Source organism: Lutjanus erythropterus, chromosome 14, assembly GCF_056507025.1.
Source record: "Lutjanus erythropterus isolate fLutEry1 chromosome 14, fLutEry1.hap2, whole genome shotgun sequence".
NCBI lineage: Eukaryota > Metazoa > Chordata > Actinopteri > Lutjaniformes > Lutjanidae > Lutjanus > Lutjanus erythropterus.
The window spans coordinates 21,532,902-21,552,511 of NC_139330.1; the positions used below are offsets into that span (position 1 = coordinate 21,532,902).

Consider the following 19,610-nt stretch of genomic DNA (forward strand, 5'->3'; position numbering starts at 1 on the left):
AGAAGAAGGAGAGAATGAAAATGAAATTATAGAAGGGGGTGGGGGTTTGGAGGGGAGAGGGGTGGGAGGGAGGAGGGGGTGACAAAAAGTGGAGCGCTGGTTTCTAACCAAGGCTTAATATTTGGAGTTGGCTGCTAGTTGATTGTCGGAGCATCTGGTTATTTAGCTCCATTCAGACAGATCTTTTGTTTGGATTGGTTTCTGCTCTGGGCAAGTGAGAGACTAATCTGCCAAATGCACAAAGCACTGCACATATGTCCAGCGAGCCCGACTCGTAAAGTCAACGCCTCACTCTTTATTTCTTAGTTTGCCTTTTCTTTTTCTTTCTTCCTTTCTTTTTTCCTCCTTCTTTCCTTTCTCTCCGTTATTTGTTCTATTTCATCTCTCCTCTTTGGATAGCCCTTTTTTGTTTCCATGCACTCGTTCTATTATTTGTGACAATTGTGTGGAATAGAGTCCAAGATTTTTTCCTTTGTGTTTATAATTACCCAGCGTGCATTGCTGGCCCAGCACCAGGACTGCCATCAGCTTCTTTTGTTCCACTTCCTCCCTGTGTTTCTTTTGTTTTTGTTTTTCCTTTTATTAAATGATAAATATTTATGTCATTTTCTCCCCCCCTCCAACAGGATTGTTTGTTTCATGAATAGAGGGACCGCAACAACCCACTGGGGTGCTGTTGAGAGGAAGGATTTTCTTTAAAGATAGTGGATGCTTGTCTTAAAGAGGGGAGTGCGAACAACAGATTGGCCGAGATAATAAGAGTTTGGTTTGAACCGCTGAAAACGTGTTGGATTATCATCAAGAACACCGGGGCATTGAAAGAGAAGTTTGCCAGTTTGTCTTAATTCCAGAGAGGCTGAACAGGTGACAGTCATGAAAAGAATATAAAGCATCACGAAAGCAACACCTTTAGGCCATCACTGCCTTTGTGTTGTAATGATCAGGACGAGCGTTTCTCAGTCATGTCTTCCTCCACTTTCCTGTAGGGCTTTTGGGTTTTTTCCAGTACAGGTGCTAAAACAATACTGACTAAAACAGAGTCTTTAAAAAACAAGCACAAATTTGCAGTACCTGCAATCAGCTAATGCAATCTACATACGCGCATGCATCCATGTGTGCATGCTTGGACACACACAAACAACCACCTGACCTCCATTGGTGAATGAGGTCACCCCCTTTTTTACCAGTTGACATGAACACACACCTTCTCACACAGACATTTAACCTTCATGACCAACTTCAGCCCCCTAGGACAGAAACTATGGTCACCAAAGGACGGGCAATTTTTGTCAACCAATGGAGCAACCTATAGAGCTTCTGTTCGCAGCCAAAAAAGATGCAAAAAATGATGATCAGTGACATTAAAGAACAGTTTTTTAAAAACTGTTAACAGTTTAAAGTATACTTAAATATGTAAGTAGAAATAAAAACAAAACCGTAAACAAATTTACATTGGAAATACATATCATAAATAAAGGTAAACTGAACTGCATAAATTTAACACAAAATAACAGTTACAGTACTAATAACAGCAAAATAAGTTTTCAGTTGGTATTTTTGGTATGAATGAGGCACCGTAAACTGCAGCGTGATTCAGTCCAGTAGGCACCGGACATTTAGGAACCAGTCCCATGTTGCCACCAGGTTTTGGTAACCAGCCCTACTCTCCTCCTGTGCTCGTCTCTTTCCACACTCGATGTCCCTCTACACGCTCATGCACACATATTTCCGAGTCACGGTTTAGAAGCAGAGCAGTCATCCAGGTAATATTGACATCACAGAGGAATGATATTGGTGTCCAGTTTCAATCCTGCCATCAGAGAACCAGAGCCGCTGTTGGTTTTCAGTTCAGTACACACCGCAGGACTGAGCAGAGGAAGGCCTTTAAGTTGCGATGGATAAATACGACTGAAGCAAAAATGAAAGAAGAGACAGACGAGACCTGTTTCATGTTCGGTGCATCTATAGTGCAGCTTTGATGGACTTTAAACAGAGCTGCTTCTCTGACCTTTGACATATATGGGAAGCAACAAACTCTTACTGCGCTGTGCTCTCTTCGGTCTTCTCTGTTTTATTCTATTTTATTCTATTCTCCCCAACCAGTTCTGGATCAGCTGCCCTTCATGATGATGTCACATCCTCTGATCCCTGCCAGCCTGGCGCCGGCCTCCGTTTCCATGGCAATGGGCCAGATGAACCGACTGAGCACACTGGCTAGCATGGCCAACGTGGCGCACCTCCACGCCAAGCCCCCTGCCAGGGCTCCCACCTCCGTCATTAAGGTGAACTGAGAGGCCCATCAGCCCGGTGGAGCTGACCACCAGCCAGTAATTCATGTGACACTCAGAAATTCATGACGTTACAATTAGTTTTAATTCATTTAAGTGTTGGTTGAAAAATGTGATATTTGGAAAAACAAAATATGTCACTAAATTAAAAAGCTTTCAGCTTGTTTTTAACACTTAAAGTTTAAATCTCTTTCATCCAGTAGTTTGGGATTAAAACCGGTAACTGTCCACTGGTGGATATGTACATGCTGGATCACTACCAGGCTGTAATCAGCTGTTTCTTGGCTTGTTGTCACGCCCATATCTTGAAAACAGACTGAAACTTCTAAGCCATTTTAGTCACTTTGCTTAAAAACAGTCTCATGTTTCAGGTTACACTCTCAAGACTGATTAAAGGCAGTTTGGAAGAACTATACATCGGCAAAAATGTTAAATTCTGTCTGGCCTCACAAAGTATTACACCATGTCCTCGTCAGTCGCAGGAAGTACCGTCTCCGGTCATAATTTTAACGATGCAGGCCATTGTTTTTCAAACTCTGGACTGGTCCCAAAGATGGTTTACGAGGCTTATTGAAATGAGAGCCGAATTTTCCAGAGAAAAAAAGAACACCGTAATATATATTGGCCGTGCCAAGAACAGCCAACCATTTTCTTCTCACTACAGGTGATTTGTGGCCTATTCTGCCCTCCGAAGCCTAAATGCAGTTTTGGGGATTAAGTCCAGACATTTTTTTTGGCATCTGTTTTACCATAAAGGAAATAATTTTCCTATAAATTGGTCATTTCTGGGTTTTAGAAACTGGCGTCCCACTCTGCTTGGAGACGAACAATGAGACAGCCAAAGTGAAAGAGGAATAAAGCTAGCTGGCAAGATAGTTACAGGCTAGCCATAGTTGTTCTTTTTCTATCTTTAGCTCTCTGTAATTGAAATATAAATATGTTGTTGGATTTGTTAATAATTCAGTTTGTTGTCATCAGAACTATAAGAGCCAGTAATAACTATATGATTAGCAGATACGCTATTTCAGTTAAAAGGTTTAAACAATAGGCTAGCTTAGGAGAGTAGCAGCGGGAACTCCTGTGTCAGTTTTTGACTCTAAACTGGAATTCACCCAATTTGGTGTGCTGCCTTTAAATTTAAAGGCATTAAATTCTAAATTAATTTTAGTAAATAATAGTAAATTGACAGTAAAACAGAGGTACATAATCCACATGAACTGAAAGAACTCCAGTTGACTGTACATAATGCATTTTCCCCGTGCATTCACTAAAGATTATCCAGTCCAGAGTGCAGCATTGCCATATTTTAAGTATTTTAAGTATGTAAGGTCTGTGACACTTGTGTCTTTGGGTAAATTAATCATCATTAAAGGCATAAAATGTAAGCACAAAGGGCATTACAAACTCACTCCTAAATTTCAAGGTTTCTGTAGCTGCTGCTCTCAGCCTTTGTAGGGAAATATTGCTTCCAAAGTAAAGTTTTATCCATTGTGGTTTGCTTATTCATATGTTTTGTACACTGTAAGCCAACATTTTCAGCTGATATTGTCATAATAATCATTCTTTGTTGTCTGGTAGGAGCGAGTGCGTGACAGCCCCTCCCCTTCTCCCTCATTGGAGGAAGCTCAGATGTCATCCAATCACAGCAGCAGTGTGTCCAGTTCACCGTCTCACACAGAACGCACCGCAGAAACCACACGTACGTACTTACCTGTGTGATCTGCCCAGGTAACAGAAGGAGGCTTCAGCTATAACAACATCTGTGAGGAATTTATGAGTTTATAACTTTTTATATTTTTTAATTCAGACCCACTCGACAACGGGCTGCCATCAAGTCACGGTGTGTTGGGACATTCCCCTGGTGTGGTGCAGGCGGCCAGAGAGACAGATGTGACTTCAGTGGAGCACAGCAAGGAGAACAAGAGAGGCCACACTGACAGAGGTAAAATACACAGCCATGTTTGTATAGACAAATCACAAATTAAAATGTAGCTTCTTGTATTTAGACATCTTTGGTCTTATTTACACAAATTACGCAAATTTATTGAATGACAATGTCAGCTTCCTTTCAAAGGTTAAGTTCTTGCTATTTTCTGAGAATTTCCTGTGACGGTCATTAATCATTCAATGATTTTTAATGAGTAATGATTATTTCTTGTACAAATCAATCACCTTTAAACAAAGTCTGTCAATACAGAACAACGAGTGCTCAGTTTCCATTCGATCCATCCAACTATATCATCATTATGCCTCTGCGCTGCCAACAGTTGTGGCCTTAGGCATTATGTTTTCAGGTTGTCTGTACCTCCATCCCGTTACCTCAAGGATGCATTAATAGAATGTCTTCAAACTTGGCACAAATGTCCAGTTGGACTCAAGGATGCACCGATTACATTTTGGAGGTCAAGTGTCAAGGTCACTGCAACTTTACGTTTGTCTTATTCTTTTGAGTGCAATATCTCAGGAACACCTGGACAGAATTCCTTCGAATTTGGTACAATGTTCATATCAACTTAAGGATTGGATGAACTGATTAGAATTTAGGGGTCAAAAGTCAAGGTCACTGCAACCTCGCAAAACACACTTTTGGACATGAGTCAAGAATTTAGACACTTTTTTAAAAAATTAAAATTATACACAAATTTTTAATAGGATAAAATGATGAGGTGATTAAATTTCATTTGCAAAAAAGTCAAAGGTCAGCCTCACTGTGACATCTTAATGTTCAGCTCTCATCTGTAAAATATATTCTCTAAGTGTCTCACTGGGAATTATTCCCTGGAATACCTATATAGTTGTAAGAATACAATCAACATATCTTTTATTAAATTCCTTCAAAATCTTTACTTCATATATTATATGAGTGTGGACAGACATTGATGTAAACTGCAACTTGACTGCTTGGGGAGGCAAATGACCATGAGGCGGCAATTCTAGTTTATACTCACACTTTTGGCAACGGTCTGATGGTTTACTTAACACTATTTTAAAGACAAAGGGTTTGTCAGGAAAGAAATATCTCAGTAACAGGTCGATAAGGATTCACAGTCTCACAGCTCCTCTCCTCCTCTTCTCCTCCTCGCTGTCGGTGGCCCCCCTGGCTTCCCGCGGAGAGCAAAGACAAATAATTCTGCAAAACAGGGCTCCATTAGACCAGGAAGCAGTGTTACATTAGCGAGCCATTTGCCGGGCCGCGGCCTAACGAGCCAGGCGGCCTCCCGCGCTCTCAGCTGGACCTCATCTGCATAACGACCGCCTCCCTGTCGTTAAGGCCCGCGTTGCCACGGCGCTGCAACGTCAGTTGTTTGGTTCTCTCTGTCAGGGAGGTTTGCATTAGCTTAATGAGGACTGCTCAAGGACAAACAGTCAGCAGAAATCCACGGCGAGGAGAGAGACGAGAGGAACAGAGAGTTTGTATGTGTGTGCACGCGCCTGTGCAAATGTATTCTAATACTGAATCACATTATTCAGTAATCGAATCTAGAAATCACAAAGGCCTCCCAGGTAAGGTTTCAGATGCTGTCAGGTATCTGTGAACATATTGACAAAGCAGTGATGGCACCAACGACGTGAATGCCATGCATCACACATCGCATTTATGCAATTGATTTCCAATTGATTTTGCTGCATGCAAATGAAACACATGTACATTTGCTGGATGGCAGGCTTTTGTATTTGACCTACAGCACATCACAGAATGGGTTTATCGTGGATTGAGCAGAGTTTCAAAGAGCACTCCAGCGCTGTCACTCTATCAATCTATTGTATGATAATCTCCAAGTGTGTATGGGAGTCCGTTTTGGCTGTGTGTGCTGTTTCAGTGGTCTTTGAACAACGTATCCATGCAGCAAAGATCAGAGGCCATCCCTGACACCTCACTCCCATTAACCAAACATCAGCAGAATTTTATTCTCTCTCTGTCTCTCTCCTTCTCTCCCTCCCTCCCGTTCTCTTCCGCTGACTGGCAGTCTTCACGTGGTGAAGTTCATTAGCCCTGGGGACGGGTGGGAGAGGAATAAGAGAGATGAAGTTGGGAGAAAAGAGAAAAACAGACAGTGACCTTGGTTAGGAAGATGGGTAAATGATCAAACGAGCTGGCAGCCGTGTGTATGTGTGTGTGTATTTATGCCAAACGTGTGTGTGAGTGTGAGGTAAAGTAGGCGTAAAACAGTAACTCAATAAAGGATCAGTCACATCCAAGGAGCCTGGGGAGCCCACGCTGCTGACTGCGCACTTCAGCGGCTACGAATGTGTGTGTGTGTGTGTGTGTGTGTGTGTCTGTATGTGAGCCACGGGAGTGTAGTTGGATGCCCTCCGCTGAGCTCGCCAGCACCTGCTAATTACCTTTCTCTACAGAGCAATGCTTTTAGCAAGAAAGAGGGAGAAAGAGGAGGGGGGGGGGGGTATTGCTTCTCATCTGTGAAACACCTTGAATGTGACAGTTGCCAAGACATGAGGCCGAGGCGGAGAAGGGGAGGTGGGTGGATTTGGAGCAGAAGATGCTGTGGTCAGCTAAGTGGAGAAAACACTGTCATTTGTCACAGACAGAGAAAAGTGCCAGATATCACATCGCACGTTCGCACTCGTCTCTGCTCCAATAACCGCCGGACTCCCAGGATGTCTTCGTCCTCAGTGGCTCGGATGACAGTCAACGCATAAAGTGAGCAACTGCCTGATGTGGAAAAAAAAAAAATGCAGAAAATGGCTAATCTTCATCTCCCCCACTGTCACGAATCGGGAACACGCAGTTCTCAGGTTTACAAACAGATGGTCATCCATAATGCAGCTTCTTAGCTGTTTTTATGGGAGATGTCAAGCTGTGATGCATTATCAATAGGCAGAGTGCCATCTAATAAAGGGTAACCACATTTTCAAAACCCCAAACCAGGACTTCTGCGTATGTCTACACGCACACAGTAATTAGTGTAAACACCTATTTACTGTTGGCCTTGATATCTTTACAAGAAATTAAGTAAATGTATTAGTGAGCTACAAATGATAGAAATTTGCATTCAACCTTGGTTACGTATTGTTGCTGAAACGAGGATCCGTTTGCAGGTTTAAAAAACCCGAATTCTTGGAAATAATATATCAAACATGAAAGAATTTGTATGTTGGTGAAGGTAGTGGAGACTGCTCACATCAGTCAGTGACACAAGGAAAGATGGTAAGGAAACCTAACAAGTCTTTACAGGAGAGAGTAAAGAAAAAAGATAGTTGTATGCACTGACTGAAAAAACTGCAATGTAAAATTAAGAGTTGACAATGTGTAAAAATGATGCAACATATAAAAAACACTAAATATAAGGTTATAATAAGGAAGAAAAAGAAAAAACAGGTGCTTTTAAAATGTTAATTTGAAGGTGTCTTTATTTCAGAAAAGAAAGTAAAAACACCTACTGTTAATCATTGCTTAAATTATCAGGCTGGGGAGTATTCCATATATTTCTTATTGTAAACAAAACCCAAGAATAGACCAAAACAAGACCATCTCTCAATACTTTGACTCCCCACCCTGTTTGTCACACTCATGCCCAAACCCCATCTGTTCCTACTGAGACATAAATCTTTAAAAACGGGCCATGTTGGGTAGCTGAAAATACATACTCGAATAAAAGAACATTTACTCCCATTAGAAATGACTCAAGTGTAAAACAAATTGTCATTTGAGAAACCTACTCAGGTAAAAGTAAAAAGACCTGGTAAATAAATGACTTAAAATTAAAGTTACTTAACTTTCTAATACTTTTAGGATGTACTGCGATCATGAAAGTAAAGTTAATGTTCAAGTTACATTAGGTTAACTACTGTGTAAAGCATATCAAATAAAAAACCCAACAGACCAGTGGCTACAAGATACGTTAATGAAGAAGATGTATAACCCCTGGATGTAACCCCTTTGTAATCACAGACATTTTGATTAGTAACTGAAATTTAATTACATATTTTTGTTAGTTAGTAACAGATAACAATTACATTTATTATGTAGTTACTCTCCAGATCTCTTAGTATCCTATTGGACATTTATGTGTGTTATTTTGTCATAACTAGTGCATGAATTATTGAGGTATGGCCGAAACAATGACCTCTGACTTTTGACCACCAAAATGTAATTAGTTCATCGTTGAGTTGAAGTGGCCATTTGTACCAAATTTGAAAACGTTCGTGAGATATCATGTTAACGAGAGCGGGAAAGACATGAGGTCATAGTGACCTGTGACCACCAAAATCTAGTTCATCTTTGAGTTCAACTTTTTTTTTGTGTAAAGTTTGAAGATATCGCGTTCACAAGAATGTTACATACATGAGGTCACACTGACCTTGATCTTTGACCTTTGACCTTTAAAATCAGATAATTATTGAGTCCAAGTTTGAAGAAATGCCCGCAAAAAGCATGATCCTCTCCAGGTGGTAATTACATCATAGATTACCATTACACACCTTCTCACCTACTGTATGTGCACCTTCATTTTTAAAAAAGGCTGTGTTTCCTCCTAAAACAGCTGGACGCATGTTGCTCAAACAGGAGTGAACACTTCATTTGTAGGGGACGATTTTCCAGATTCCACAGATTTGGTGCTGAACTGTTCTGTATTTACAACAGCAGAGTGGTCAATGTGTTGAAAACTACAATGTCTACGTTCAGTGATGAAGGATTATGTCATCCTGTGCAACACTGTGTCTCACTGGTATGTTTTTATTTGTAATGTGATAATTTAGGGACATCAGTGGAGCTCTGTGGCACAGAGAAGTCAGCTACATCAGGCTTAGATACCCAGAAAATATGTGTCAATATGTCTGAAAATGTACAGAAAACTATAATCCCTTTGTGTTAAATTGATTCACCGAAAATAATATTGACACCAGAATGTCTCTCTACCCTCCAGATAACAGCTCCTTGGCCACTCACACACCCAGGGAGAGCTGTGATAGACAAGTCTACCAGAAGCCCCCATCAGGCAGGGAGAGCTGTGAGAGGGTATCTTACACCGCAGGACAGAAGCTCCCAGCAGGTCTCCACCACACTCCCTTCATCTTCCCGGAAGGCTTGTCCTCCATAGAGACCCTGCTCACGAACATCCAGGTGAGGCTCTGCCGGGGCTTTATTATTATTATACTCCGAGATGAATAGGAAGGGAGATGAGCCACTCTTTGGGATTTCCTGAAATGGTAAATCGTAGACAAGGCAGACATTTAGGATATGCGGTAATTGCGATGGGCGTGTGCTGACCTGCTTCTCAGGTTTTACACGTCTTTGTTGTAGCAGAGTCACGGTGAAAGAAAGCACTTTGTGGCTGGGTTTTCACAGGGACAAAAACATGTTTATAACCTCATCTCACCCTGATGTGATGGCAGAAATCACTTTTTTCTGTTCCTGTCTGAGTAAATCCAGGAATTACACACCCGAGTAAAACATTAGACGACAACCTTGCCTGAGGACTAGCCAATTCTTTGTGATCTTTTTAGTTTTACACTGATGTGGTTTACATGCTCCTCCTTTTTATATTTCTGCGGGTCATTACTAATTATTTTACCCTTGAACGTGTAGTAACATACTACCTTTTTTTAAAGTGCCTGAAAAACTGAAACATTTACTTAGGATTAGGTGATTAGAAACACATCTCCCGGCTTTGGTTCAGTGTGTAACCTGTTGATGTGTGCCTGTGTGTCTCCAAGCAGGGTCTGCTGAGGGTTGCCATAGAGAACGCCCGGGCGCAGGAGAAGCAGGATCAGCTGGAGAGGACGGAGCTGAAGATGGAGCTGGTCCGGGAGAGGGAGCTCAGGGAGACCTTGGAGAGACAGCTCAGCATGGAGCAGAAAAACAGAGGTAGACTGCACCGTGTCAAGCATCACATGCAGCAAAAACAGCAGAATAAACCCTCAGTCAGTGTTAATTTTAGTCTTTTTTTACCTGGAAGTTACCCTCTTTGGTGAGTCTTGATTGGAGTGTTTTCTCACTTCCTTATAGAGCTACTATTTAAAACTATCAGTGTTAATTTCCCCCTTATGTATTGATAAATACTGGCACAGTGTTGATTTTTACACCTAAATACTGGAGGCCTAATCTTCGTCGGAGCTGACAGGATGTCCAGTCACTTTAAAATCAGACAAGGGGAGGAGGACACTACTGTATATTAGCCCTCAAAGCATCTGCAGAGGTGAATTGGGCTGATTTTGGCACTAAACTGCAAACTAAATCAAGTTTGGCATGTTTATAGAGACTGTCTTATACAGCCGAGCAAGAAAAAACACCAATCAAGGACTGTTTGTTTGATGAGGTCACACCAGAAGGAGAAGTTTTTAACTCGTGGTGGAAAGTGACTGTATGACCCAAACATAGCTGTGTTATAATGAAATAGATAATGTGCACCACAATAGCGCCCATTGAGTACAATGAGAGTTTCTCTCCTGGCACATGAACCTAAAAACGTGCAGCTTGTGGGTTTTACTTCCTGGTTACACAGCCCCCTGAGTATGGGCAGTAGTGTTTCCCCTCTTGCCTCTGCCTGCAAGTTACCGCTCAGCCCACAGACTTTACATTTGATGACATCATAGATTTGTTTTGTTTTTTTGAGGGGCTTTTATCCCTTTAATGGATAGGACAGCTACAATGAGAACAGAAAAGGGCTTACAAAAAGTTTTACAAAAATAAATCCATCATAGAAAGCCTGAGAACTGACTTTTTTTGCAGGTTGAGGTGTCCTGTCAACAGTTTTACAGATGCGTCTTTTATAATGGTTGACTATGGTTGAAAATGCCTTCTGGGCCGGTGGGGAAAAATTTGCTGTAAAACTGAGCGGCAATGCCCTGTCTAGTTCGTATCATACATCTGTGGACCCAGACCTGCCAGTAACATGATGTTGTTGATCTGTGCAGGTGATGGTGTGTGGCAGGGCAGTAAAATAAACTTTTGCTCATTCTGACCAGCAGTGATGCCTCCGCTTTGTTACAAGATCTTACATTAAAGGGATAGTTCAGATGATTTGAAGTAGGGTTGTATGAGTTACTTATCGATAGTCAGTGTATCACCCACAGTAAATGTCGATCAACACACTCTCAGTTGGGAGAAAAAGCGAGAGGCACCAGCATGGAAGCAGAGTAAGTGAGCACCATGTTTTGAATATTTTCACCGCTTTGCCATCAGACAGCCTTTTCCAAAAAAAAAAAGAAAAAAAAAACACCATCATATAAGCCAAATATTGCTCTCTCTTGATCAACCAGATTCCGCTGGTAAAATCAGTAATTTTGTCTTGTAGAACACAGGAGTTTCTGGTCTACCACTGTCTCCATCTGTTAGTTTGTTTGTGTTATTATGTGACCTCTGTGAGTCTGAACCAACCTTTTGAAACACTTTTTAAATACATTTTTTTAAATTGATTTTGTACCCAGTGCAGTGCATCACTTACGTCCCATGCTGGTACTCCTCTCTGCTTCCTCAAACTGGGGGCATGTTGACTGACATCTGCTGTAGTTAATACACTGACTATTGATAAGTACCTCATTCAACCCCGCTATAAATAATCCGCAGTATCCTTTTAATATTCACACAATAAACACTCAAAACCTTCAAAGTCCCTCAAATCTCTTGATGTAAAGATGCAGGAAGGTCACACAGAAATACAATAAACAAATTCCTACAACAACAGATTCACACAAGTCTAGTACAAAAATATTAAAAAGCCTCAAAATGATTTTTAATCTTTTCCGACATCCATCCTCATCCGTTCCTGCACTTCTTCTCTGTTCAGTTCTGATCCAGAAGCGCCTGAAGAAGGAAAAGAGGAATAAGAGGCGACTACAGGAGGCCTTGGAGGAAGAGGTGAAACTCCGTGATCAGGCAGAGCACACCCTGCTGCACACTGCCAACACGCACACAGGTACACACACAGAAGTGTTTTTTTTAAGCCATTGTAAGCACTTACTTCTGCTTTGACAAATTCTCATTTTCATACTGAATGTCACCAAGCCTTCACTGCAACATCGCCTTGGCTGTTCATTTGCCTCTAATTAGGTGTCTTTATTAATTAATGACAAAACTACAGGCCATCAATCATCAGCAGCCCCTCCTCACACAGAATCTGTGACCCAGGACGTGGACGGGAGCAACCATGATGACAACAGACTGGACACCAAGGCGACAGTACAAGGTACAGGTGTCCAGATAACAAATAACTGCGTCGTCAGTGTGAAGCTGTGAAAGTAGCCTCACATTGCAATCAGTGGGAACGCTGTAGGTGTGCAATTATTAGACAGAAAAGCTGCTGTCACTGCTATAAAGTTCTGTCACCAGTTGACAACTCCAAGGAATTTGAGGGCTTTAAAAAAAATGTTTTCTTATTTGTGTATGAAGAACAGAAAATCAAAATGTTCTCATGAAGTAAAAACATTAAACATAAAGGATTTTTTCTCCTAAATCCTATTTAATATACAATCTATGGTTGAAGTGGGTTGTTTCCTCCTCAGACCTGAGGAAGCTCAGACAGGAACACTGCAGGAGTACAAGACAAGCGCAAGCAGTGACTGCCTACCTTACTGTCTGGTAGACTCCACTAATGTATCGCCTAGCCTAACATCTACTCCTCCTAAAAGGTTATTGATGATTTCTAACACTCATAAACAAACATTTACTCAATTTGTGAACATTTGGGATCAATTTGAACTCTGATTAAGATGAAATGCTGCTACCTTGGTCACGTCGCTCTTTTAAAATAGATTTTCAGTCTCAGTGGGACATGATGGTTAAATAAAAGTGCAAAAAAACTAAGTTATTCTGTCCTGGAAGGGAAATTTCAAAGGAGAGTGCTATGGCTGTTATGTTGTGCTGTCAGAGCAGCTTCAACTTGTCAGGTTTCCTTCATTTTTGATGACATATCATGTCCACTTTATGATTTATTGAAGTAAATACATTACAGGTTTCCTCTTTAAAACGTGTACGTGTGTTAAATCAGCTTTTGTGAAGACACTGCACCAAGTTTGTGGGCATAATTTAGTAATTAGCAATGATAAATTGAGTGTAATGCTTACTTTAAAATGCCATTTCAGTGTAAGAATTGTGAAATTAACAGTGATACCTGCTGTTGGGGGTTTATTTAGCTCCTTTAAACTGAGCCAGGACAACAGATTTCATTATTTCACCTAGTTGCTGCTTTTGATGCTCAACTGACCGGTCTACTGGAAGGGTTTTCAAAGATTTCACATGGAGACCGCTCCTGAGAAATTGAACAAAATTAAATGAAGCATGAGGCAGTTCATTGAGGCTACTGTTTTAATGGAGACGGGCGTTTAATATATTTATTTTGCCAACATTATTGTCTTCACAGGGATAGATTAATGAGAAAATCCCACATGTAACATCTTAAACAGACAGAAAAAGAAATGGCCATGATCTTATAGCCCGGCCTCATCAAACGAGTGCACGGTTCCAGCCCACCTCTGCTCCGCGCCGTGCCAGGACCGCCGTACCAGACAGCGTGCTTGTTTCAAAGGCAATTTTTAATTGAATGTCAGTGAAGCAAGAAGAGAACTGGCCACTAATTAACGGCTGTCTTAATTGTCCTCGTGACGAGTTTGTTTGGACATCATTTGCATAATTAACACCCAGTAATAAATCATTTAAAGGGGAATTGTCTGTCAGACAGCGGGGCAGGATGTGGTTCCTTTGTGCCAGGAAGTTTTATCGCCAAAAACAGGGATCAGGGGCCGAAAAACACTTTCAACTGAGCCTTACTTAATAATGATCTTTTATTAATGATTTGGTCAAGGTTGTAGGAGACCTTGTTCAATATTTATATGAATACATTAGCATTTTTCCTCCTACTCCTACCATAAAGAATCTGTCTCCGTTAATTACAACTTATTTCAATAGAGAGGTTAGAATTCATTTCATTAATCTGGATTTCTGTGTGGATTTCAGAGGGAAGAGTGTTCCTGCAGACCACTGGGATGTACTGAAGACAAGGCGGGGGGATGGATGGATGAATGGATAGATGAATGGAAGAACAGAGCGATGAAGATTCCTCCTTTTATGAGAAAAACAATCGACAGGCATGCTCAGTCACGCGGTGGCATCTGAGATCTCCGCCTCCTCAAGAGGACTCCCCCCCTGCATTTTAAGGGTGACATTTGAACTTTCTCCATTGTTCTCTTGTTTAATTTATTGCATTTATCACTGAACCTCGGTCGTAGTGGGAACAGTACTTTATTCTGATGATGTTGTTTGACTGTGTTTCTTTCAATCAAGGTTTTTAGCTTCCTAGATGAAGATGACCATAGTTGTTTTTTGTCAGTGATGTTTATCTGGACACAAGTGATGAATTTAACTTGTAACAGAGTTGTGTACATATATATAGTCATCATTTTTGTTATTATTATTATAAAAAAAACATAATGGCATGTTGTACAGTCAGTAAATGACTTGTATTGTGTATGTTATGCAGTAGTGCAGTTTGACAATACAAACAATACAAATCCTTTTTATTAAATTGTGTCTTTAAGTGCTTCTTTCTTTATTTCACACCCGAAAGCATCGTTCATTTAATTTTTTCATGTGAACAGATAGTTTTATTGATTTCTCTAAAATACATTGCACCTATCTATTTTATCTGGATTTATATTATAGTTCAGTTTGGGTGTCTTTTGTGACAAACAGAGCAGTTCTGCATCCAGTAAACCCTTGAGATTTGTGTGTGTGTGTGTGTGTGTGTGTGTGTGTGTGTGTGTGTGTGTGTGTGTGTGTGTGTGTGTGTGTGTGTGCATGGAGGAGGGGAACGTCCATGTGCCCACATGTCCATACATATGTGAGGGTGTGTGTGTGGGGAGTGATGTGACATCGATTCTTGCTCCATCTCCAAAAACATACACGTAAGTATTGACACACAGACAGGAAGGTGGTAAGCAGGGTCACATGTAAGCTGTCCTTTACTGAAACATGATGACCGTGCACTCTCACTCTCACTCTCACTCTGTGGTTGCACTCAGTTTTTTTTTTTATTATGGTTCCCCCTCAGGATAGAAGATAGACTTTAAAAGCTAAACCTGATTCAGTGAATAGCTGCGTTAGTTTTTTGGATAAATTTGTAGAAAGATAAGACATTTTGACATTTAGGCTTTGTGAGAATGTGTGGCTTTTTTACAGTTGTGAAAGAAGTACTAATATCTTTTACCTAAGTAAAGTAGTAATATCACAGTCTGAAAACACACTGTTACAAGTAAAGAATCTTACTTAGACAAATGTACAACAGTTCTAGCATTAAAATATGCTTTAAGTACAAGTATTATGCAGAATGGCCCGTTTTAAAATACTATATACTATATTACTGGATTATAATTAGTGATGCATTAATGTGTTTGCCTCTTTCGTGCTTCAACTGGCAAAGGCGGAGCTCATTTCAACTATATACTGCAGGGTGGATTTATCTATAACTAGAAGAGGTCACTCAGTAAAGAGCAGATCTCTGCCAGGCGACCTGGTAAGAAGATTTGGATGTAACCCCTTTGTAATCACCAACATTTTGATTAGTAACTGACATGCAATTTTTGTGAGCAACTGTAATGGATTACAGAATAGTGTTACTGAGTTATCATGTTCCTGAGAGATGGTTGGACATTTGGTGACTTTTTTTTTGGAGAGACGGTGTACATTTTGTATTATACTAATCTGAATCTGCAAAGTAACAAGTAAAGTTAAGAACAGTTATCAGATCAATGTAGTGGAGTAAAAAGTACAGTAGTGGATTCTAAAATGTAGTTGAGTAGAAGAAGAAAGTAGAGAAATATTCAAGTAAAGTGCAAGCTTCAAAATTGTACTTGAGTAAATATACTTAGTTACTTTACACCAGTGCAGGACATGGAACCATATCTAGTTAAACAAATGAATAATATTTTTCACTCATTTTGGACTGAATCCCTGCAAATCTCAGGTAATAGAAATCAATTGCGGATCACCTTGTAAGTTTTAATTTGAAAAATGGTATTTCTGCAAAAATATAAGCCCCAGACAGAGTCTGCAGATTTATTTTTACAGTTTTCAGTGGTGATCCACAATACAGATCTCCCTAATTCTGTGGAATGATTTTTTTGTTTGTTTGTTTGTTTTCTTTCTAATGTGATAGACAGTATTGATTTAAGATGACAAACTTTTTCTGAGCAAAAATTAGCACACAATACTTTAAAATAAGTGAGAATTACCTCAAGCAAGGCTGAGAAGAAATATTTAGTAGTTTAATAGAATTTTTAAATTTGAGATTTTGTGAAAATTTTCAAAAGTCAACCAAGCATGAAATGTAAGACACATGGCTACGAAAATGAAGGTTCAATGTGGAGCAGAGAAAGCAAAAATTAATTTTTGAACACAGTAATCCTTAATCATTTATCTCTAAACAATTCCCACTCCAACACAATATAAAACAAATATATTAATAAATAACTGACAATGTTACATGGTAATATGAAGAATCTCTATTATTTAAAAATCTGCAGAAAATATGTGGAAATTTAATAAAGCCTTACAAACCAAAGTCATGGCTGTTTTAGGCCATTGAAAGCAAAGGGTGTGTGGCTGTAGACATGCAAACCAAGTGTCCCTCAACTGATGCAGAGAGCCAAGGGATGAATGTGTGATAAATTATGTAAGGGGTCAAGGATCATAAATGCTGTTGAACATTGATTGTTTAGAAACATTTGAAGCAGATAATCTCCTTTGGGACACACACTAGATGCTCAGGAGTCTGGTTGCCAGCAATATTAAGTTTTCAAAAGTCCTCAGTAATATATTTCACATTGTTCTGAACCTATTTGTTGTGCCAAAAAAGAATCTTTGCAGTGGGCCAGATTTTGCTCATGCCACCTTGTCTAAATGTGCAGAGTGCCATTTCCTGGACACAGGCAGATAAGCTGTGATGCAGGAGTAAAACAATACCTCTGTTACAAGCAATTCTTCCTGAATACAGAGTGGCTGACAAGTGAATAGCAATGATTCACATAAATGAATGTGTGAATGAGTCATCAGGTTTTCAGATGACCACCTCAGAGGCTGTCTTGACTAAAAAGGTTTGTGACTTCATTCAGCACCGTTCTACTCTTTCACGCTCCCTTGTATCTCTTTCTCTCTCTCTCTCACACACACACACACACACACACACACACACACACACACACACACACACGAACCGCTCACAATTCACAGAGTAGCATTGTCCTGCCGTGAGATGTGTAATGGAAAAGATAAATGGAGGATAAAGCTAAGGTGACAGGATCGAGCATGCATGTGTGTTTGCGTGTGTGTCTGTGTGTGTGCCTGCATGTGTGTACTGCACAACAGACCAGCAAACCATCTGCTCATCTCCTCTTAATGAACAAAGCAAACAGCAGGAGTCAAGGCTGTCTCCAAATCTGGAGTCTCTTTATTGGTAAGCGCACACAAACACACACACGCTCACATACACATCCACACATCCCCGCGCTGTTTAATCTGATTATCTTTGATTGAGAACAGGGGCAAAGCAACCTTTTTAGACCTCACTCCTACATCAGTGACAGAGAAGGTCTGAAACACAATTAGCAAGCTGTTCCCGAGCTCTGCTTTGCAGTCACATCTGACCACAGGCAGCCAAATAGACCTAATGGGTGGGAACTAACCAATGGGAACTAACACGCTACTGCATCTGTGGATGATGGGGAAATGCAACACTATTAGACAGCTGTTCGCCATATCTTTTCAAATGTACTTGGACGTAACATAAGCATTGGATCAATTGGCTCAGGCGCAATCACAGCCAGCCATGAAGGTATATGCACAGTTTGATGTGAATAAAACTGGCAGCCTGGAGTGTTAAGACAAAGCAGGGCCTCTGCAAAGGAAGTCTGGACCTTGACAAGATATGACACTGTGTGCATGAGGCCAGAGGACCATAAGAAAAAGTCATTAATCTGGACTTTGTAAAGCCACATCCTGCTCATGGCCCCAAGGATAATTAACACTGTTACCACTCTGTCAGAGAGCTGACCACATGGCTTCAAGACATGAAACACTCCCTGTCTGCTGCTTCTACACACATCCAACCAATAACTACATATTGCATACTGTGCAAGTGGTCATAGATGCAAAGGCTAAAGCTCAAACATTATAAGGCCAGTGCTTCAGGGCCTGAGGTGCGTAAGAGAACAACGGGGTGGCATCATGGGTAAGGAGACTGACCTTCATTGGGAGGATGATCTGGCTGCGGCTTCCCCCCCGAAATGCCTGTGAGGAAGACACTAAATCCCAGCTGCAGGGCTGCTGCAGTTGTTAGATCAGTGGTTTGTAACCCTGGAGATGACCCTGCTCTCACTGCTGTGTGGATGCACTATGGTGAGGTGTGCAGGGACCATGATCTGTCTGACCTTTGTTTTTATATTCACAAAAAAGGGTCTCTGATATTTCCTGATTCCTAATAAATACCTTGACAGTCATTGTTAATTTTCTAACTAGTGGCTCTATCCTTAAACAGCACCTGATTTTTCATTTTTATATCACCAACAATACTTTTTTTTAACCTTTTTTTTTTTTTTTTACGTTTACAGGTTTTCTTGACTTCATTTATATTTAGTTTTTTTGTTTCGCTAACTTGTGTATTATTTTTTAAATGATCATTACTTTTATTATTACCTAGTGGTAGCAGAAATGTATTATTGCAGACCCAGATTCATAATCCAATTTTATTATTTTTAATTTGATCAATAAAGCACTTTACAAGTCCTTTGGTTTCTAAAATGAATTAGATCATAGTTTCAGGTATGGGTATGAGGACCTCCAGAAGTCTGTAGCATTCTGCCAAGAGGTCTGTGAAAAGTTTTCATTTTCATTAATTTAAATGCTTTATAAATGTAACATATTAATGCATTTATTTATTTAGAAAAGGCATCATGATAGCCTGTATTTATCTATGATCTTTTTTGCAAATATAGGCGTATTATTGTTTTTAACATGTTTTTATTACCCCTTATATTTTCTTTCATTTACATTTTATATATATCTTATATTTTTTATTGTGTGCTTTTTAAAATAATCAGAAACAAACAAACTCTCTTGTTGACATGTTGCAAATATTTTTTAATACATGTCTTTCTAGTACATTTCTCTTGAGTAGTTATTTCACATAGCTGAATAGAAATGTGAAAAATAGGCAAATCAATCAAAGGGACATGCATGGGGGAGCTGGTATATCTTCTTTGACTGAGAAAAAAACACAGAACGTCTCAATTGGATGAATTAAAGTCTTTAAAAAAAAAAACTAAAAAATGGAAACTGCTTTATTATACAGTTGCATTGTGAGAAACCTTTCA

General features: G+C 40.1%; 1 protein-coding gene across 3 annotated transcripts in view; it reads left to right on the forward strand.

Annotated features, from left to right (window-relative positions):
• Nucleotides 1-14,782, forward strand: part of dachc (dachshund c) — a 35,109-nt gene extending 20,327 nt beyond the window's left edge. Inside the window, exons 4-11 of one of the 3 annotated variants that reach the window (XM_084736106.1) lie at nucleotides 2,104-2,282; nucleotides 3,867-3,987; nucleotides 4,096-4,230; nucleotides 9,176-9,372; nucleotides 9,966-10,116; nucleotides 12,038-12,166; nucleotides 12,365-12,436; nucleotides 14,203-14,782. In XM_084736106.1, coding sequence (XP_084592232.1) covers nucleotides 2,104-2,282; nucleotides 3,867-3,987; nucleotides 4,096-4,230; nucleotides 9,176-9,372; nucleotides 9,966-10,116; nucleotides 12,038-12,166; nucleotides 12,365-12,436; nucleotides 14,203-14,240 — 1,022 coding nt within the window. In that variant the 3' untranslated portion in view covers nucleotides 14,241-14,782. Of the gene's footprint in view, nucleotides 1-2,103; nucleotides 2,283-3,866; nucleotides 3,988-4,095; nucleotides 4,231-9,175; nucleotides 9,373-9,965; nucleotides 10,117-12,037; nucleotides 12,167-12,331; nucleotides 12,437-14,202 lie in introns of all 3 variants that reach the window. The other 2 variants (XM_084736104.1, XM_084736105.1) reach the window with 2 other exon arrangements.
• The last annotated feature ends 4,828 nt before the right edge of the window (nucleotides 14,783-19,610 follow it).